Source organism: Urtica dioica, chromosome 4 (genome assembly GCF_054948205.1).
Source record: "Urtica dioica subsp. dioica isolate 48M chromosome 4, U.dioica_male_clone48M_v1_H2, whole genome shotgun sequence".
NCBI classification, from domain to species: domain Eukaryota; kingdom Viridiplantae; phylum Streptophyta; class Magnoliopsida; order Rosales; family Urticaceae; genus Urtica; species Urtica dioica.
In genome coordinates, this window is record NC_142759.1 from 22,333,955 (window position 1) to 22,356,358 (window position 22,404).

Here is a 22,404-nt window from a genome sequence, read left to right on the forward strand (position 1 = left end):
AAGAGCTTTTCTTCTCGGTTCACTCGGTTCTTTTCTTCTCCACGACTCTCTCTCTCTCTCTCTCTCTCTCTCTCTCTCTCTCTCTCTATCTCTCTCTATCTCTCTTCTTTTATTATCCACGATTGTTCTTATTCGTCTTCAAAGAAAAAAAATACGAATGTTCTTCTTCTTCGTCTATTCCTCTTGTTGTCAACCACAAGTAGCCTATTTCTTTATTTATGTTATTCTCCACCAAAAATGACAAAGAAACATCAAAAACCCAACCCAAATCCTAAAGTTAAATCTGTGGCCAATAAACCCAAACCCTCGCTGGAGAAAAGTGTAACCCTACCCAAAAAAAGGTTCACCGACTAAAAAATCGTCCCCGGTGCGTAGAAGTCCTCAAGTCTTGAATTCTAGTGTCGCTGGTTCAAACCCAAGCCCTATGGAGACGAAGAGGAAGGAGCGGATAACAAATTCGCCGAAGTCTGCAATGAAGCGTGGGAAGATAGAGATCAACACTAAGCCTAGAGAATCTGAAACCGATTCGATGGACGAATTCGTAAAACCTCGAGTTGAGCATATTCTTAAAAAATCTTCTTCCAATTAAAATGGGTTGAGCAAGATATTGCAAAAGGGGTCAAGAGCAAGCAATTATCATTTCGGATTCGCCCGAAAAACCTCGGACGAGGAGGCCATCGGCAATATATATTCATACATCGAAGTGCCATTGCCATATGTTTTTTTCACAAGAGGCCAGAAAAAAGTACTTTCGCCATGCCCCACTTACGGATCCAAAGGCACCGTCTTCTGTAGATGATGTTGATGCCATGGAAAAGTGGTTGGTAGTTGGTCTCAAACGTGGACATAAAAAGATAAATATTAAGATCAAATGCAATGACTTTGAAGAGTTGTGTCTCTGTCTTGGTACTTCCGAGAGATATGCATTAGCTCGAAGACCTAGTTTTATACTTTCTGGAAGCCAGTAGAATGACTAACTGATGAGGTATAAATCATGTTTTAATTTTCAATAACCCATCTGATTTTTTGGTATCCATGTCAATAACACATCATATTTATTGGTAATCATGTCAATAACCCATCTTATTTATGAACTAGCTTTATTTTTTTGCCGCACATGAATGTACTATTCTACTACCTTAGGAAGAAGAGGAAGTAAATGAAAGTCAGCCATGCATACACGACCACCAACACACACTTCACCAAATACGTCGAAGAATTACACACAAAATGGATATTTGTAGGAAATCCCGACAACTTTAACTGGTCCAAACAACCAATTGCTCAAGAGGTCATTCTATGGACCAAATCAGCAAAGAAGTGTGTCTGCCTATGAGTAAGAATAGGTATTATCTACGTCTATTTGCATTCAATAGATCATTAGGTTCTTTTGGTTATTTCCCTCCCCGCCAAATCAATGGCAGTTTATGACTCATTGAGATATCGAAAAAGGGGATGAATAGTAGTCTAACCATTCTGGCTTAATTTCTCACCATATGATAGGCTTAACTAGTGCATTTGCGAGCTTGAAGATTGAGGATCAGACTTCTGAGCCTTTCTCGATTATATACGGCCATGATATGCCTCAACAACATAACAAGTATTGTTAGTTATTTCCATATTATAATTTTCAACTTTTTATCTAGTTATTACTTCTAAATTTAATATTGTTAATTGTGTCAACAGTGGAGGCTGTGGAATCTTCGTCATTAAGGCCACAAATTTCTCGATGCAGGGCTCCCATTGATAGAATTAAGGCAATAAGACATGGCCATGTACCTGTTGTCGCCGAAAATTGAACAATGTTGAAGACTTCGGTCGGATCGACCGAAGGTCAAACCAAGTGACCACGCTTGAGCCGGGTGTGTGGAACTTAAAATTCTCGAGTGTCACTCCTTTAACTCAAGAACGTTCTTCATTCGTCGCGGAGATCAGAGAATAAGACGAAGAGGAAAATAAGCTATAAGGGCGCAGAGGCGGTGCCTATGGCATGCGCTCCGACACTCAACATTAGTCTGATTGCAGTGAGTGAGCTAGGGGCCATTATTCTTTGAGAATATTTGAGATAAAGTGCGGATGATCCTCGACAACGTTTCAGGAGTCTGGAATCGAGTATATTGAGTTTAGAATGTGTTGTAATTGTGTACATTTTCCTCTACATTAGGGGTCTATTTATAATGAAGAGGAAGGCTGAAAAACCCTCATGGGTGACTACATGGCGCACGCGATGCACACATCATATCAAGAGGCTTACGAGGAGGGATCGCCTAGCGTGCAGTGGGATTCGCTTAGTGCGCGGCGTGCCATGTCTTCCGTGCGGTGCGTGCTTGTGTCTTCGCCGCACGTGTGAGCGTGGCCTTGGCTTAGGCTCGCGTTTGGTTGACTTTTCGGTTATCCTGGTCTTTTATGGACTTTTAGCCCGTTGGGCTTTTCGACATGGAATACGTTGCAAGTCGCGATGAATTTAATATTTTTTATTTTTCGAAAAAGATCGACAACAGTAGCCCTTAAGTTCGTTGCGTGGAGGACTATGAACGGAGAACTTCAAAATCTTCACGGTTGTTTTAAGGAACTTGGCTCTCTTGAGTCTTTGTTATTCAGCGAATATTACATTACGTCTCATAGAGGTGGACGACTTTGTTGCACATCGTAGGCGTCTTTAATGCATCGCTTGGATGTCTTCATTGCACCGCTTTACTTTCTTAGGAAATCATGTGTTGGCTTGTTCAATAGTGCTTCTTTTGATTGCGTCTTGGAGGACATCCTTTATTGTGCCTTGTGGGGCGTCTTAGATGCGCCTCATGAAGCGTCTTTATTAAGCCTCGTGAGGCGTCTTTGGTGTGCCACTTTGGGCGTCTTACGTGCACCTTGTAGGACATCTTTGGTACGCCTCAAGGCATACATACTACCGAGCGAGATCATGTCAACCTATGTCGATAAAAAGGAAACTAATCTTTATTTATCTGTGTGGATCTCAACTTAACATCTATGAGGGGATCACAATTGTCTTGTCCTAAGCCATTAATAAATTGAAAGCGAAAAAATAAATAAAGTCCTAGAGATTTAGGTGACGATATTAAGGGGTTGGTTGTGATCGTTGTGGGAGTGGATATCGTCCCCTTCCACCAGGTGAGTTGGACCAATTGGGCTCGGAGCAAGTTCGGCCCAAAGGGGACAAGATAAACGTCAGTTCGGACCAAAGCCCAGTTCGGCCTAGAAATCCTAGGCGCAAGCGAGATCGGCCCAAGACAATAGCAAGGAATACTTCATCAAAGGACGAATCCCAACTCGACCCGGGCCCATAAATGTTCCTGGACGGTCCCGCCAATTAATGATCAACTAAGAAACGGTCAAATCGCCTAAAGGTGGGGAAAGTACGCGAGATTGAAGGATCGAAGACCGGTTCTGCTCGTACACGTGTATCGATCTGAAGAAACAGGAGAATCAGCGAGCTAGCTATAAAAGCTCACTCCATTTTCATTTTACGCCACTGAATTTTCGGAGAGATTGCGCTATATTTTTCTGTATTCATTTGGAGTTTTCCTGCTTATTCTCAAACAATTTCCCATTCTTGTAAGGTTTACGTTCAATAATCAATAAAAGGAATTTCCTTTCGCTCTTTCTATATTCAAATTCGTATTATCTATTAATTTCTTTTGGGTTTTGGTTTAATCTTCATAATCGGATTCTGAGACCATTAACTCATATAAATAAATATACGAGACAATTCGAAACAATCTGGTATAGATTGTTGGGACGAGAACCGAATCGGTTCAACAATTCGGCGCCGTCTGTGAGAAACTTATCAGAAACCTAACGCCGAAGAACATAGATCGGATCTGAAAGAATGTCTTCTAACAGCGAGCACGAAATCCCGGTTTCTGGAGCCGATCTGGAGACACGGGCTTTTCTGCTGAAACTCGTTGAAACCACTGCCGAATTCCAGAGATCAACCCGATCCCAGCTCGATAGCTTGACAGCTGGACAATCATCACTTCAAGAGCAGCTCGACGCTGAGCGAGCTATTCTGCTGAGTTTGACCGGTCCGCCCACCGCAAACGGATGAAGGTTCGCCCCACCCGGGAGACGACTAAGCTTCTCCGGGATCCACATGTCGCCCGACACGGCCGGTCCTAGCAATACGGCCGTAATTGGCCAGTTCGATGGACATGGCGAGTTCGACCGACTTAAGGCGACATACCGCCCCCGCCTCCGGGAGGCCCTCCTCCTGGATATGTTCCTCAAGTCATCAACCTCCCCCGAGAGGAAGGAGCTCCTGAGGAACCAAACTATTTCGAGCTGATAGTTCGCCCGGAAGAAAGAAACCCTAAGAGAGGAGAAATTCGAACTGGGGGAGAACAGTTCGCCGTAGAGATCCCGAGGGATGATCACCCCGCGTTCGATGCCTTCCGTCAGATGGTGGAGGAGAAGTTCCAGGCTGTAGACTCCCGAATGCACTATGCCACGAGCTCGGCCCCCGAGATCGATCGGCTGGTGGAAGATACTGGGCGAACGCCTTTTGCTCCATGTATTACCCAAGCCAGAGTTGGGGACACCGGAAAGATAAGACTCCCCAAGTACTCTGGCACTTCCAACCTGAAAGCATATGTAACGGCCTTTCGCATCGCGATGGGGCGAGCATGTCTGCGAGATAACGAGCGAGAAGTAGGGTATTGCCAGTTATTCGCTGAGAACCTGTCAGGAAGCGCCTTGGATTGGTTTTCACGTCTCGAAGAATGGTCGATAAGTTCTTTTCAACAGCTGTCGGCCGCGTTCATCAAACACTACTCAATGCTAGTAGAAGATGAGGCGACAATGGCAGACATGTGGAACACTCAGTAAGCCCGAGACGAAACCCTGAAAAGCTTTATGACAAGGTTTAAGACTGTCATGTCAAAAATCCATTCCGTGGAGGGAGAGTCGGCTCTGAACGCTCTAAAAAATGGACTGTGGAACGAGTCCAGATTCCGAGAGGAAATGACCGTAAACAGGCCACCTACCATCGAGGATGCAATTCATCGCGCCTCAAACTACGTAAAAGCCGAGGAAGAAAGGGCCCTCCTGTCAAAGAAACATAATCCAAGGAAGGTCCCTTCTATGACACATGTTCCGACCATGGCCAGGACACCTGGAATGAGACCTTACCGAAAGAATGAATGGAGGAAGCCTTCAAACATTCCAGAACATGCCTTTAACGTAAACGACGAGGGAGTTTCTGAAGGAGGCACCCCGAAATGGCCGCGTGACAAGAAAAAATACTGCGACTTCCACAAAAATTACGGACACGACACTTTAGACTGTGTCGTAGCCCGACAGGTACTTATCGAGAAGTATAAAAATGGAGAGCTGAAGAATGTCGACCTGAGACCACAACCCCAGAAGAAGGAATTTAACAATAACAGAACCCGAGGAAATCCCTCCCCAAAAAGGGGAAGGGAAAAGGAGGACGATAACTACGTTCCACAAGCAAAACCCCAGATCGACTATATCATGGGAGGTTCAAAGTTTTGCAGGGATAGCGTAAACTCAATTAAGGCACACCAGCGTCAACTTAAAGGTACACCGAGGTCACCTAGGTGCCGAAAGGTAGAAGATACCACGATCTCATTCAATGAAGACGATACCAAAAGGCTATATGGGCCCCACGATGATGCTTTGATCATCGAACACGAAGTGGGTAACTGCGTAGTAGCAAGAATCTTGGTTGATGGTGGAAGCTCCGTAGATGTTATATTCAAAACCACTTTGGATAGAATGAACATCGAGGAGGCTGAAATTGAGCACAAACCTAACCAGCTATCTGGGCTCAATGGGGAAGTAACACCCTCTCTAGGAATCATTACTCCCTGTACGGGCCGGAGACGTAAACCGGATGGTCGAATTTACCGTTCTCGACTGCCGTCCCCGTTCAACGCTATCCTCGGGAGACCTTGGATACATGGGATGAGGGCGGTACCGTCAACCTACCACTTGTGCGTACGATTTCCGACTCCCAATGGGATACAAGAAATCAAAGAGAGCCAGGAGGCATCCCGAATTTGTTATATGAATAATCATAAAAAAAATCATCGAAAAGCACCAGCCAAAAGAAAACAATTCGAAGGATATATCTAGCGAAGAAACCAACAAAGGCCAATAGCAATTAATGGCCATCAGAAACGAGATCATCCATCCTCCTCCGATGGAAAATTCAGAGGAAAAAGACGAGCCTAATACGGAGTCAATAACGAAAATTCAGATTGACGAAACTGACCCCGAGAGATGCGTAGGCATCAGGGCCAAGTTGAAAGGGAATGTACGCCGAGAACTGATAACGTTCCTGAAGAAGAACAAAAAGACGTTTGCATGGACGACAGAGGACATGCCAGGTATAGACCTCGAAATCGCTACACACCAACTGAACGTCGACCCCAGTTATAAGCCCGTAAAACAAAAGCGTAGGAAAGTCGGTCCAGAGAGGGCTAGAGTGGTGAACGAAGAAGTAGAGCGCCTCTTAAAATCTGGTTTAATACGCTAAGTAAAATACCCCGATTGGCTCGCCAATACCGTCATCGTCAAGAAAAAAAACGGTAAATGGCGCGTATGCGTCGACTATACCGATCTTAATAAAGCTTGTCCTAAAGACAGCTTTCCACTACCACACATAGAACGCTTGGTGGAAGCCACCGCTGGCCATAAAATCTTGTCATTCATGGATGCGTTCTCAGGATACAATCAAATCTTGATGCATCCCAATGATCAAGAAAAAACCACTTTCACAAGCGACAAAGGTATCTATTGCTATAAGGTGATGCTCTTCGGGCTCAAAAACGCAGGAGTCACGTATCAACGACTAGTGAACAAAATGTTCGCTGACAAAATAGGAACAACAATAGAAGTTTACATCGACGACATGTTAGTAAAATCACTACGAGCAACAGACCATGTCTCACATTTAGAGGAATGTTTCAAGGTCCTAAACAGTTACCAAATGAAGCTAAACCCATCTAAATGTACATTCGGGGTATCTTCTGGGAAATTCCTCGGATACATGGTAACTCAGAGGGGGATTGAAGCCAACCCGGACCAAATACACGCACTCCGAAATTTACCTTCCCCCAGAAACAAAAGAGAAATCCGGAGACTAACAGGACACGTGGCAGCCCTTAGCCGATTCATTTCTCGATCGACCGATAAATGCTTACCCTTTTATAAGCTCCTAAGAGGAAACAAGAAGTTCGAATGGACAGAAAAGTATGAAGAAGCATTCGAGCAACTGAAACAATACCTGGCTGAACCTCCGATCTTAGCCAAGCCAGAAGTAGGAGAACCGCTCTACCTGTATGTAGCCGTATCACACACCGCAGTCAGCGGTGTCCTCGTCAGAGAAGAACGAGGAGACCAAAAACCAGTGTTTTACATAAGTAGGTCACTCATTGATGCAGAGACGAGATATCCAGCAATGGAAAAATTAGCTCTGGCCGTCGTCACAGCGGCCCGAAAGCTACGACCATACTTCCAATCTCACTCAATAGTAGTGATGACCACTCAACCTTTGCGTTCATTTCTCCATAGCCCCAATCAATCGGGGAGATTAACCAAATGGGCCATCGAGTTAAGCGAATATGATATCGAATATCGCATTAGAACATACGCGAAGTCACAAGTTCTAGCCGATTTCCTTATCGAGCTCCCCGCAAATGAAAGCAAAACCACGACAAGCACTGGAAATTGGACCCTCAAAGTCGATGGTTCATCCACAAAACAAGGGGCCGAGATTGGGATATATCTGGTATCGCCACATGGAGAAGTGATTGAACAATCCTTCCGCCTGGATTTCACCACCTCAAACAACGAAGCCGAGTACGAGGCGCTAATCGCAGGATTACGCCTGGCAAAGGCTGTGGGAGCAAAATTCGTATCCGCTTTTTGCGACTCGCAGCTTGTTGCGAATCAAATCAGCGGAGAGTTCGAAACAAGAGACGAGCGTATGGAGGCATACGCACAATTAGTAAAAGAAATGACAAATCAATTCGAAAAATTCGAATTAACCCGCATCCCTAGAGGAGAAAACACCACCGCTGACGCCCTCGCCGCTTTAGCTTCAACGTCAGATTCTACGATAAACCGAATCATACCGGTCGAGGCAATTAAACAATCTTCTATCACTACCAAAAGCGCAAGCATAATGGTAATAATAGAAGAGGGGGACTGGAGAAGGGATATAATCAGATATATCTCCGAAGGCCATACCCCGACGGATAAGCAATTGCGCCGAAAGCTAATTAACCAAAGCGCAAGATTCTCCATAATAGACGGAGTGCTTTTAAAAGAAGTTTCTCCGGAATATACTTACGATGCATAGGAAAAGAGGAGTCCAAACGCATTCTTTCCGTAATACACGAAGGAGAATATGGGAACCACGCGGCCGGAAGAGCCCTAACTGTTAAAATAAAAAATCAAGGGTACTTTTGGCCAACCATGGTCGCCGACTGTGAGCAACACTCACGGAAATATGACCAATGCCGAAAGCACGCCCCGAATATCAAGCAACCATCCTTGGAACTATCCTCCATATCCGCTTCATACCATTTTCTGAAATGGTCCATGGATATCGTCAGCCCCCTAGCCAAAGCACCAGGAGGGCTAAAATTCCTCTTTATCATAACAGATTATTTTTCCAAATGGGTTGAAGCCGAAACATTCGTCTCAATAAGGGATGTGGACGTAAAAAATTTTATTTGGAAAAATATAATATGTCGACATGGAGCGCCACAAGAGATAATCACTGACAACGGCACACAATTCATATCAAAAGAGTTCCGACGCTTCTGTGCAGCAGAAGGAATCACATTACGATTCTCGACACCCCGATACCCACAAGGGAACGGACACGCTGAGGCTACCAACAAAACAATTGTTAGTAACCTGAAGAAGAAACTTTTAGCCAAAAAAGGGCGATGGGCCGACGAACTCCCTGGAGTGTTGTGGGCCTACCGCTCGAGTCCACGAAGGCCTACCGGGGAAACCCCATATTCTCTGGTCTACGGGGTCGAAGCAATATTGCCCATCGAACACGAGATTCAAACAATTCGCACCATGTACGCGAATGATCACGAAGAAACTAACAACAAAATGTTGTGCGATTCCCTCGACTTGACAGACGAAAGGAGAAACCAAGCATTAACGCGCATGAATTTATACCAACGATCAATCGCCCGATACTACAATAAAGAACTTCCAAGAATTTAACACTGGAGATCTCGTGTTGAGAAAAGTGTATCAGAACAGGGCCGAAGAAAACGCCGAAAAACTGGGAGCAAACTGGGAAGGACCATACCGAGTCTCAGGAATCCCACGAACAGGCGTCTACGAGCTTGAAACGCTCGATGGTATCCCAGTACTCAGATATTGGAATATCATGAACCTAAATAAATATTACTGTTAAGAGTAATATCATAACAATCGAACTACGCAACGGCTTGATCCCAAACATGGGTACGTAGGCAGCCTTGAGACAAGGTCCAGCCCCCACCTCACATAAACAAGAGAAACTTGGAACGAACAAGTTCGATTCAGATCAATTTGCCAAGCATGGCGGATTCGACTTACACCCGAAAGTGAACTTGCCCAAGGCTTTGTTCATACGTTGTGTACGATAAACCACTATAAACCTGACTCAAGAGCAAAAAAAACACTTAGAGCTTCGGTTCGGAAAAACATATTATGTATAAGGCATAACTCGGTGGCATGCCATATACATAATCCCGATACGATTAGGGGTTCGACTGACGATGGCCGATACACATCATGCGAAAAAGTTGTCAACAAATAAACGCCGTAGTAAATAAGCACGTTCGCTCAAACACACAAATTTTTAGACATTTAACAAAAAATAATTGTCTACTGTCTACCGAGACGCGAACAAAAGCAATGGGCAAATGTGAAATAAACATTCATGACATTTAATAAAGGAAATAAAGTCATGGAATATGTTCGAATCAAGTAAAAAGGAAATTAACAGCAAAAGAAAAAAGCAGGAAGAGTTCGACAAACTTGCCCAAACATTGGGCCCAAAATGAATACGCCCACGCATGGGCCTAAAAGCAAACAAATTATTTCAAATTTAAACTTGGAAAAGAAAATGGGCGAGGCGAGGCGAGTCTAGGCCGACTTGTCCTTGGCGAGCTCAGCTTCCTTCGAGTTCTCCCCGGCCTCATCGATCGACGCAAGCACGGCCTCCGAGTTGTCGAGCATCGAGCCGAATTGATTCGCGACCTCAGAAGTCTCGGGCGCTGGCGCGTCAGGGGGTGAGCGATCCCCGTAAGGAGTGAACTCGAGATCTTCAGCCCTAGCAAGAGAAGGCAGAGGCACGCTATCGAGCTCAGCTTGAAGCTTCGCCAGCTCGTCTTTGGCCTCTTACAGCTCGACAGGAGCGTCAGCGATCTCCTTGTTGACGACCTCCTGGAAGATCGACGACGCCGCCTTGGCCTGGTCAAGATTCCGCAGGATGGTCGTTCTCTTCCTCCCGGCCGTGACGAACTGGCGGTAGGCCACCAGCACCCCTTTGTACTTCGCCCCAGCGGCCTTCCTGCCCGAACGAATACCGTCGTCCTTAGCCGAACGGTAAGCTCGATACAAGGAGCGATTTCCCGCCTTCTCCTTCGCTAGCTCGGCCTTCACCCGGTCCAGTTCGGATCCAAGGTTGCGATGGGAGGCCTCGGCCAAGTCAAGCTCCTTCTTCAGGTCGACCCACGTCGTCTCGGAGTCTTGAAGGCGATCTTCAAGGTCCTTCACGCGACGAGCATATGTCTCTGCCTCGGCGATGAGATGGTCCATTTGACCGAGGGAACCTTGACATTTCGTGAGCTCGTCCTCGGAGGATTTCAGCTTAGCTCGCAACTCTTGGTTTGTAAGGGAGAGGCGGTCGTACATCACCTCATAACCGAGGAAGCCCTTGTTCAGCTCGGCCATGAACTACGAAAATTAAGAGTTAGCCTTGGGAAATGATATGGAAACCAAAGCACAGTCAAAACTTACCCGAGAGCCCGCCGCACTGACGGACCGATAGTAGCTCGCCCCGTGCATCCTTGAGACCATCGGGAGCCGGTACTCGGGAAAATTGAACAGGCGCATGAGACACGCCGCCGCCGCTGGGTCATCACAGACCGGCTTATCGAGATTCCAGTTAAACGCCAACTTGCAAGAGCCCGGCGGAGAACCCTGAGGTTGGCCGGGCAGCGAAGTCGGCTGGCGGGGTTGTTGGGCAGATCCCTTCACGGCTTTCCCGCAATCTTCAGTTCGACCTTTCTTTGGGTCGTCCTGCTGTTGGGAATCGCCCTCCGTCCCTTTCCTCTTGACCTGAGAGGACGGAACCGCCGTGGACTTGGTCGCAACGGTCGAAACCTTCACGACTTCGGCACCAGAGGCCTTAACCCCAGCAGGGGAAGTCTTGGAGGTCTCGGTCTCGCCATCGAGCTCGATGAGTAGCGTGGCCGGAGGCCGCACGACCGAGAGCTCCTGGAAGCCAGAGGCAGAATGTGGTGCCGTCGGAGCGGAAGAGGTAGCCTTCTCGGCCAACCCGGAAGAGGCTCCGGTTTCGCTGGCCGCCCTGAGGGCCTTCTTCTTAGCCCGCCAATCAACGTCCTCGTTATTCATCTCGGACGAGGAGGAGAGGTCGTCTGAAGAGTCGTCTATGGAAAGATAAAAAAAATTAATAACGCAAAATAAAAAAAAAATTGAATCCGGAATAAAAGACCGACCTGAAGAAGCAACAGACCAAAGACCGGCTGCCACAAATCAGGCTTCGGAAAAGGATTTCCAAGACAACTCACAAGCGCGCAGCTTCTGGACCTTAAGATCGAATGCGTCCGACGGGAAAATAACGATCTTCTCTGCAAAAACAAAACAACAAAACATCAGTTCGCTCCAGGCATGCATTAGCCAGTTTGCAGATCGCCAGAAAACCCCCTACCTAATTACCACAGTCCGTCTTCCACTTAACGAACAGATAGTCCATCTCCACCTCGACTGTCTTGTCACTGATCTCGAAATAAAAATATTTCGAGCCCCAGTTCTTGTCCTTGCCAGGAATGCCAGTGACGATTCCTTGGCGAGGTCGGTTCGCCAAGTAGAAGCACATCGGATGATGCTTCGAATTACGCTTCGTGACCAGCAAGCGGCCGAGATCATTAACGTCTAAAGAGGTTCCTGCCTCTTTAGACAGAAGCAATAGCGCCATCACTTGACGCACGAAGTTCGAACACATTTAGGCGAACTGTAAGCCCAGACGGTCACAAAACTGGATAAGCAATCGGGGAATGGGGAAGCGCAGTCCGTACTCTTCGAAGAATACATGGTATGCGCAAACATATCCAGGAATAACTCGGTCGGCGGACCTGCCCCCCACCTTCACCCTCATCTCGTCAGGGAAGTTGTATCGCTCCCCCATTTCGGCGAGGTCGCGCTTCGTCAGTGTCGACGGCAACGACAACTCACTATTGGGATCATCGCCTCTCTTATAAGATGTCGACATCTTCTTTTACTTTCGAGAAAATACAAGAAATAATAGAAAGATGAGAATCGACTAAACCTAGATGGCACGAAACCCACTACTACAACAAAGGAAAAATAAAGAACTCGAAATTCTTTTTAGGACAAAAATGGCGGAAACCATAAATTCAAGAAGAAAAAAAGAAGAAGAAGAGAAGAGTCATGAGTTTTACCTCTGGGCGATGAATGGGTAGATATTGATGAAGAAAATCGAAGAGTCAGGGTTCTATTTAAGCGTCAAATCGACGGTTGAGAATCCCGAAAGAATCGCAATGATCATGAAAATCTTGGAGTTCCCGAGGCGCGGGCGTGACAACACGTGTCGATGGCGTGTGCCCCGAAATAACAAAAAGTAGAAATACTCGAATATTTCGTTAGAATTCAACCAGATTATGAGAAATCTCGGTTCGCCTTAAAGTATCTTATATATTATGCAAACTTGTATTATAAAAGATACTGGGGGACTGATTGTGGGAGTGGATATCGTCCCCTTCCACCAGGCGAGTTGGACCAATTGGGCCCGGAGCAAGTTCGGCCCAAAGGGGACAAGATAAACATCAGTTCGGCCCAAAGCCCAATTCGGCCTAGAAATCCTAGGCGCAAGCGAGATCAGCCCAAGACAATAGCAATGTATACTTCATCAAAAGACGAATCCCAACTCGACCCGGGCCCATAAATGTTCTTGGACGGTCCCGCCAATTAATGATCATCTAAGAAACGGTCAAATCGCCTAAAGGTGGGGAGTGTACGCGAGATTGAAGGATCGAAGACCGGTTCTGCTCGTACACATGTATCGATCTGAAGAAACAGGAGAATCAGCGAGCTAGCTATAAAAGCTCACTCCATTTTCATTTTACGCCACTGAATTTTTGGAGAGATTGCGATATATTTTTCTATATTAATTTGGAGTTTTCCTGCTTATTCTAAAACAATTTTCCATTCTTGTAAGGTTTACGTTCAATAATCAATAAAAGGAATTTCCTTTCGCTCTTTCTATATTCAAATTCGTATTATCTATTAATTTCTTTCGGATTTCGGTTTAATCTTCAGAATCGGATTCTGAGACCCTTAACTCATATAAATAAATATACGAGATAATTCGAAACAATCTGGTATAGATTGTTGGGACGAGAAATCGGTTCAACAATCGCCGTTATTTTCTTGGCTAGTTGCAACGTCCGGTCGGCCCATGGGAGCATTGGCGTTGTCAACCATTTCAAGGACAAAGTATTTCAGCTCTTCTGCTCAGATTAGTTCTTCGATTTGCCTCCTTAGGTGTACATTCGGATGTCAAGTGTGTTAGGAATTCTTGTCCACAAGCAGATGCTTTTGTAAATTCTCGCTGAATTATGAGTTAAAAAAAGTTTTGTCATTTATAATTTATTTAAATCGAAAACGTTATTTCTTATATATTAAGATTTTTCAAACATTCATCAACCCATAATCTCAGTATCGAACTGAGTCACATGCATGGAATCTGAGCTTGGCCGGTGAACTAAAACTGGTCAATGATTGATTCAAGCCTGGGTTGCTGAATCTGAATCATATATGTGGAACACAAGTGAAGTTTATTCACTTAGTGGGAGCATTCTACACTTGTGGTAAATGAACGACATGGACAAGTGTTAGTTGTAGATGTTTCGTTTAAGGACCGTTCGACACACTAACCGAGGTCTCTAATGATGGTCACAGTGAGAATTGATCTAAATCCTGAAGTGATCATGGACACTGGATCATGTTACCGCACTCTTCGACTCATTCGCTAAAAGGTCACTATCATGCTAATCGCAGCTTATGTCTTAGGAGTTTCGAAATGTGGTTTGAGTGGGAAGTGATTTACAAATATGAAATCCAGCCTTCCTGAAAGAAGGTAAATGTTCTCTCACCTAAGTGTTGATTCTAGAACCGATAGATTACACGCACTTCAGAAGTTTGTACGTTTGGAAGAATCTTTCGCTGGGGAAGCAACTATACTTAAGGATTATAGGTGTCAAAAAAGTATAACGGAATAATTGATTTTTCTCGACACGGGATGAACCCGTAGGATCTTGATCACGAAATGATTATATCAGTGGACACTCGTCACGACGAGTAAATATGATTCTAGTACCAAGGAGGATTCAGTCCTGGCTTGCAAGGTGGAGTCTCACCAAGATTAGACAAATCGATGTGGAAAAGATATGAATTTGTCGTCATTTCATCGGATTTGTTAAGCTTCTAATACTAGGTCCATAGTCCACGATTCGGCTCTGATAAAGGAGGATAAGAACTTTCGAATAATAATGTTTCATTATTATAATCTCACAAGCTGTAATTGTGATTGACAACATCAATTCTGAAATATGGGTATTTGCAAAATTAAATAATTATTTATGGTAGTATTAATTATTTATTGTTTGATCAAGTAAATAATTAATCAATTACTTATTTGTTTATTGTTGGACCAAGTAAATAAATAATTAATTGGGTTTTAAGAAATTTGGCCTTGCACAAAATGAGGTGGATGAATATTTAGGGATTTGAGCACAAGGATTTGCGTCATCCCTCTTGGCCGTGTGTGTCAAATTCGTCCATCATAATATTGGTATTTACCAATATTTTCTCTTTAGTTGTTTAAATAAAGGAGAGAGAAAAATATTTAAAAGGAAATAAGATATTGTCATTCATAAGAGAGAATAATATTTAAAAGGAAATAAGATATTGTCATTTATTCTCTCTCATGAATATTAGGAGAGAATAATATTTAAAATGAAATTCGATATTTTCCTTTTTACTCTCTCATGAATATTTAGAGAATAATATTTAAAAGAAAATAAGATATTTCCTTTATTCTCTCACTAATAAATATTCTCTATTTAAACAGAAAATAAAATCTCATAGATATTGATCTGATGGCTAAGAGAGAAAGTAAGAATATATCATTTCCACTACTATAAATAGGGGTTCATGAGAAGGCAAAAAAAAAACAAGGGATTTGCATTAGAAAAATTCGACCAAGAGCTCTCTCCCTCTCTCTTGGCCAACCTCTCTCCCCCCTCTTGGAACTCTGTGATTCCAATCCCATAAACATGGTGCGATCTAAACACCTCGTTCTAGATCCTAGTGAGATAAAGATTGTGCCCACTCATCTTTCTTATTCGCCTCGGAAATTACGTCTCAGAAGACTATGGTGTTATCATTGTCGAGTCTAGATCGTCGAGGAGCTAAAGCTTGAAGATAGTCTTTCTAAGACTGAAGACGGAGGAGTGAAAGATGGAAGATTTTGTAGATGATCCAAATCATGTGAGTCTCTCTGAATCTTTAAACACTTCTCTTATTGGTTGCTTGACATCGCTTTCATGAATAATTAATAAGTAAATCTAGATCTTGTTAGATAACCATAATACTAATTAGCTCTTGTTAGTGTAATTAATATTTTCCGCACTTAATATGGTTATCAAGGTGCATCAATCCCCAACAAGTGGTATCAGAGCTAGCTGGTTTACGTTATTAATTTATTCGTTCATGTGATTAATTTAAATGGTTTGAATGAAAAAATATTTAGCTTATGTTTTTCATGCAATTCAATATATGATTATGTGAATTGTCGTTCGGGGTTGATCATAGAATATTTGATTATCGTTTTACTAGATTTTATGTTAAACCCGAAAATAAAAGGGTATAGGTTTTTTTTGTAAACTTTATTATTATTGTTGTAATCCAACGAGCGACGTTCTTGATCAAAACGATCGGTGAGAGACGAACCCACAACGAGGAGAAGTGAAGGACCGAAGGAGGGCCTCCACGGTCGACGAACAAAAGGGGCGGACAGGCCGTCCGCCAGCCCCTTGCTGCCGCGCCTCTGTGGCCGTGTGGCCCACCACTACCAGAAATTTGGCCTCTAACTACTGCCGAACGCTGTAGTCATTTTAAATCCACTACAGTTTACTTACTGTCATCTATTGCACTGGAGTCTTATCTCTTTGATTATGACTCCAGTGTTTGGCCGTAGCGTATCTGTTTTATAAGACTATAGTTAAAATATATAACTACATTGTTTAGATGTAGTCTTACTAGTGGCATCTATAAATACTACAACGTTATGATGTAGTTATATAGAACTCAATTACATAAGATAAAAAACTACAGTTTTAACAAGTAGTCTTAATTGAGTCAATTAGACAGACTACGGCGTTTTTGTGGCATCAATTGCACTGGAGTCTTATCTCTTTGCCTATGACTCCATTCTTTTCTATGGAAGACTACATCTTTAAAATGTAGTTGTTGAAGTTAAGAGTGTATAAACACTACAGCTTTAGAAAGTAGTTTTAATTAATTGAATTTGACAGACTACTGTGTTTTTGTGGCATCTATTGCACTGGAATCTTATCTATTTGTCTATAACTTCAGTCTTTTATGTTGAAGACTACATCTTTTAGGTGTAGTTTATATTCATGAAGTTATATTTTAACAATATAGACTACATCTTATTTATGTAGAGAATTTTTTTTACTAAAAACTTATATTTAAATGAATATAAATAAAATACATTTATAATAAATAAATATCCAAAAAACACCTAATAATTTCCAAAAAAAAAACTCCTATTTCAATAAATCAATCATAAATCTCATTTCATTACAAGTATGTCAAACACACAACAAATTCCAAAACTTCCACAACAAATTACAAGTATGGCATTCAAAAGTCCAGATGTTCACAAAATGTACCAAATCATTATGGAATTGGAGACCTCACCTTCTCGGAGCTCGTTATTTATCAGAGATTTCACAGCGACGCTGCCGGCGAGACATGAGTTCGTGCGAAAATCCCAGTCGGAGTCTTAAGTCGAATAACCTGGAGGAATTACCTTGAATGAGTTCGTGCGAAAATCCCAGTCGGAGTCACAGCTTTTACTTCTCTGTTTATACAAGACAATGACAAAAACAACATCCACAAAAATAAATAATGGCGGGAGATGGAGGACTCGATGTCGGAGGTGGCGGCCATTAGTAGGAGGCCAGCAGCTCTGCTATAATGTTCTGATTCCAAACACGTGCATAGAGAGTCATCGCCTGAAAGAATCAGTCAATCAAGGCAAAGATACACAGAAACTAAGCAATTGAAGTAAGCAAAGTAACGACCTTTTTCAATAAAATAAAATCTACACACTTGATAGGACTTAACAAATTAAGGAAATATATATACACACTATAGTTGGATAAATATCAATATCTCAACACTAATATCACTATAGCAATCATTCAATAATATTTAATACAAACCAATCCAAAATCCCATACCAACTTCAAAGCAAGCAATAGAGCAATACACAGCCTCAGCATCATGATTACAATAAGAAAGGCATATGAGGTTCAGAATTACCTCATAAAGATCAACATCTTCTCATAACTGCCCAACCTAACAACAATCAGATCCTTCTCACACATATGAGTAGAAATCATTAACTAATTAGTGCAAGAATGAGAAGAAAAGTAGACATCAAAGAAAAAAAACTAGTAGAACTCCTATGATTTCCAGGTTTTTGCAAAATTCCTTTATGAAGGTCTAAAGGAAGGAAAGAAATAATAAGCACAAATTAACAGAGTTGTCAGTTTGTATAAACATGCATATTAGGGGAACGTTTGTTATTATGCGTTGACCATATAAAATTTAAAGAGGCCATATTTATACAAACAAAGACTCATATATGAGTGTCCATGTGGTTCCAATTTATCATTCAAACCTTGTAGCTTAAACATAGTAGTATTTATACTAATATGATAAATTTAAACATAGTAGCATTAAAAACATAGTAGCAAAAACTAATGCAACTTTGCACTGTCATTGATTTTGTGTACGGTTTCTAAGAGAGTCGGAATCTTATGCTGTAAGATTTGATTATTTAAAATATGATATCACTGGTTCAGTCTTTTGGTGGGTCAGCCTAGAGAATGACAAAGTTGACAACTAATCTCCTCTAAGCTTTTCCAATAATATGTCCAAAACATGCAGTATAATAATACAATGAAGATACATAACTAAAGCCTCAAATTATACACCTTTTTCAAGTTATTCGCAAAATTTAGCATGCCAAATATCAGCACTGCAAGGAAACAGGGCAAAAAAGAGAGCTCATTGACGCTCAAATAGATTTTTTTTTATCTTGCAGTTTTTGCATCCTTATTACAGCCTAGAATGAAAGTAATATCATATTTTAGAATGCTAAAATACGACTCCATTCTAGGTACTCATGTTATGTTATTACCTTGAAATATTTGATTGAAAAAGGTCTGGTCATATGATTTCATTGCCTCAGTAATCAGCTCAGTGAAATGTCCCTCGACAACAGACTGCTTCTCCAAAGTTTGGAGCTCTCTGTTAATCGCAGCAGTGTCCTTGCTAACCTTTACATCGAAGTTCCGTTACAAATTACAACAAAAGAGATTCAATGCTATATAAACAAGAGAAAAGAGAGAAATAAATTCGGATCCAGTCTCAAACTCCGAATTCACAAGAAAAAGTTCGGACATCTCACTTCTTTGCAGCCATTGTATCATAATAATACCCGACATCTACTCAATATATATATATATATACACACACTATACACACACACACACACACAAAATGTCCCTATATGATCATCAATGGCTTGGAATCTGATACTTCAACTTCAAGTACATGTAACAAAATTTTAAGATTCCGGAACTAGAGATCTTCAAATTAGTACAAAATTATAAATCTTGTGTAAGAGACTTTTCATACATCACAGGAAACCAAATCGAAAGTCCTCTTCACTTCTCTATGAACTTAAGTTATGATTTCCCAGTACGATTTTTCTTAAATCTTTTCATAATCGCACAGTATATGTAAACCTAACTCTCGTGAATTCCAAATTTTTAGACTAATTTTCATTTACGCAATGAATGAATGAGAAAGTGAACAAATATAAATGATGGGACCTAGTTGTTACTAAACTCATTTTATATCGGTTTTGTGATAGATGAAATCCCAAGATACTTAACATGGTATCAAATACACGGGGTGAGACTCAAATGTGTGAGACAAAACAACATTATTTATGCAAGTTCACGGGATTTAAAAAAAAAATAGAACCCATGGTACTTAAGCAAGTGTTAAAAATTGATGCTTATTAGTCTTTATACTTCATACGTAAATCATATGAATTTCTAATTTAAACCAAACCATGTCATTTTCCTCTAATATCAAGTATAGATTCATATAAAATAAAAAAATAAAAAAAGGACAATGTACCATTAAACATGGAGAAAGTATCAGCACAACAGCCTTAAAAACACCCAACCCTTAATCAAAATACTCAAAACTCAACACGAGTTTTGAACTTCTACAACTTATAATGATGTGCCCTAAATTATTTCTTTATTTATTTTACCCAAAAGAACCAAGAACATAAATGCAGCTATAGAAAGAACACACCAGTTTAGCGACGCGCAAGTAAAGAACAAGCATTTGGTTAGTGTAATTTGAATCCCCCAATTAGCGCATTTCCAAGCTACCTACTTTACTATACCCAACAAAGCTTCGTCAAAAAATCAATCTTAATTTGATTATAACCAAATACCCTTCGAATCCAAATCCCACACCGAATCCAAAAACAAATATTATCTCACAATGCCAGAGCAATCTCAACTAACCATAGGTGATTTAAATTCATTTTATTCAATAAGTTTTTTTCCTTCCCCAAATTATCAAGGGATGTGATGATAATTAAACCGAGAATGAAGAAGAAGGAAAGTAAAAACAGAAGTGCCACGAACTACACATACACCACGAATTCGGGAACCCTAAGTCAAAGAATTTCATATCAAGAACAACAACAAACCGAGCCCAATCTAACCCATATACCACGAAAAATCACAGAACAAGCAAGAGAAATCCAAAACCCCTAATTTCTAAACCTAAATCGAACTAAAAGAAAGAAGAAATTTTCAAATAGAAACTCATACCTCTTATTAATGAACGAACCACGGACTCTTTGTCTCTCCTTAACCAGAAATCCGCGCTCAAGACCTTGTAAAGAAATGAAACGGAGCCATAGACTAAGATTAGACGCGATTCAACTAAAGAAACGAAGATGAACGAAGGAAAAAGAAATACGAAGAAGAGAGGAAGGAAGAGATCTCACCAACACAAGTCCGGCGACGCTCAACCCTCACTTACTCGCTCGCTCTCTCTAGCTCTCACTCTCGGAATCTCTCTGGCTCGCTCCCTCTAGCTCTCTTTCTTTTTCTTTTTATTCTTTTTGATGTTTTTACGGTGAAGCAAAGAAAATAAGAAACTATTCAATTTGTCTAAGTGAATATAGTGTTGTTTCTATACTTAGTCAAATTTGAAGATTTCATACACTGTGTTAAGCAAAATTATTAGTGGGAAATTTCCCTCCACACTTAAATAGTAAAATTTTGTTAATTTTTTATATTTTAAGTATTACAACTCCATCTTTACCTTTGACTGTAGTGTAAATGTGCCAAAATTTTGTGGGAAATTTCCCTCCATTTTAAAATGGTGAAATTTTCATCATTTTTAATTTTTTTAGTAAAACCACTACTTTTTTATATAAGCTGTAGAGAAAAGTAGACCATTATATACAGTTTTATATTCGACTAGAGTCTAATATAGGCCAAAAAAAAGGTGACTGTAGTCTGTATTCAAAGACTCCATTAAAAGGCTAAACTGAAGTTAAAAAAAAAAACTATAGTTGTATCCCATATTTCTGGTAGTGCACCTAGCACATGGCCCGACCACTCGGGTCGAGTCCCACCATGGCGGGTGCACTCGAGGATAGTCCGGGCTTGGGCCCGGATGCCAAGTGGGCCCAATGGCCCACTTACTAAAATAAAATAAAAAATTTGGAAAAATAAATAATTTGATATTTATTTATTTTCCAATGGGACATTGATATGGGCCCATAACTTATCCAAGAACCAATATGATATTGGGTTCATCTCGTTTTATTTATTAAGAGTCAAATAGGATACGATCAACTGAATCAAACCATGCTTGCTTTGCTTTTGCTTTTCCATGATTGCTATAACTTGGAACTTGTGTCATGGGTTATCATGGGCTTTCATTTATTAAAATTATCTAATTGGATTAGGATAGTTAATTAATGAATGAGTTGAATGGATTGGAAAGCTTTGTCACCAAGCCGATAAGAGGCTAAGTTGGGGGGTTAATAAAAGACGATGTCTTCCCTCCCAACTGAAAGTTTTTCCGTGAAGGAAAACTATTAGGTTAATCAAGACTAGATGTCACGAAATTTCTAATAACTAAGCTATATCGAAACTTCTGTTTTTAAGGGTAGCTTAAAAACACTCGAGTTTTTAATACGATTTAGTTAACTCAAGTGGATCACCTAGATTAATGTTAATGCTAGGAAAATTAAAATACTAAAAGTATATTGAGTCTGTAAGGCCTCCAACATTAACACAACATCGTGAGGGTGGTCTTGCTCGCCTCGTGACCGGCGGTCCTTTAGACATGGTGGTTCATTCCTTTCAGAAGGTGTAAGTGCATTCCAATACCAAGGTTGTGTTTCTGGAGATAGGTGGAGAATTGGATCTCGGGTCTGACCTAGGCTTCCCTAGCACACACGGGCAAAGGTTTGTCTGTTGAAATGTTGGGTCGACTCAAGTGTGAGATGACCGGTGGTTGTCTTATATGGCCAAAGATTCCTATAAAACTGGTAGTTAGTAAAGCATAGTTATGAATGTCCATGAACCACAATTGCTTTATTAATCTGAGATGGTCCTCATTTTCGCTAGGTGCACTCCGTTACATCACCTTAGTGAAACGGACTTAGCTGTTGGTGAATTACCGTGGAACATAAAAACTGGGTCTTTTAGAGAT

At 41.6% G+C, this 22,404-nt stretch overlaps 2 protein-coding genes across 2 annotated transcripts; one reads left to right on the forward strand and one right to left on the reverse strand.

The window, feature by feature from the left end:
- The first annotated feature begins 4,890 nt into the window (after positions 1-4,890).
- On the forward strand, positions 4,891-6,114 carry LOC149401243 (uncharacterized). Its single transcript, XM_089610633.1, has one exon. The coding sequence runs from the start codon at positions 4,891-4,893 to the stop codon at positions 6,112-6,114; it is 1,224 nt and encodes a 407-aa protein (XP_089466759.1).
- Positions 6,115-10,398: 4,284 nt separating this feature from the next.
- Positions 10,399-12,220, reverse strand: LOC149401244 (uncharacterized). The gene is made up of 4 exons (XM_089610634.1): positions 11,962-12,220; positions 11,814-11,873; positions 11,020-11,672; positions 10,399-10,956 (listed from the first exon to the last, which is right to left on the reverse strand). Exons 1-4 carry the CDS (start codon positions 12,218-12,220, stop codon positions 10,399-10,401), a joined length of 1,530 nt encoding a protein of 509 aa, XP_089466760.1.
- Between the last annotated feature and the right edge of the window lie 10,184 nt (positions 12,221-22,404).

Coding starts and splice junctions, on each gene's coding strand:
- LOC149401244 (XM_089610634.1), bottom strand. CDS start 12,220: ATGGCGCTATTGCTTCTGTCTAAAGAGGCAGGAACCTCTTTAGACGTT. Junction 11,874..11,961: donor TAAGTGGAAGACGGACTGTG/GTAATTAGGTAG, acceptor TTGTTTTTGCAG/AGAAGATCGTTATTTTCCCG. Junction 10,957..11,019: donor TCAGTGCGGCGGGCTCTCGG/GTAAGTTTTGAC, acceptor TAATTTTCGTAG/TTCATGGCCGAGCTGAACAA.
- LOC149401243 (XM_089610633.1), top strand. CDS start 4,891: ATGTCAAAAATCCATTCCGTGGAGGGAGAGTCGGCTCTGAACGCTCTA.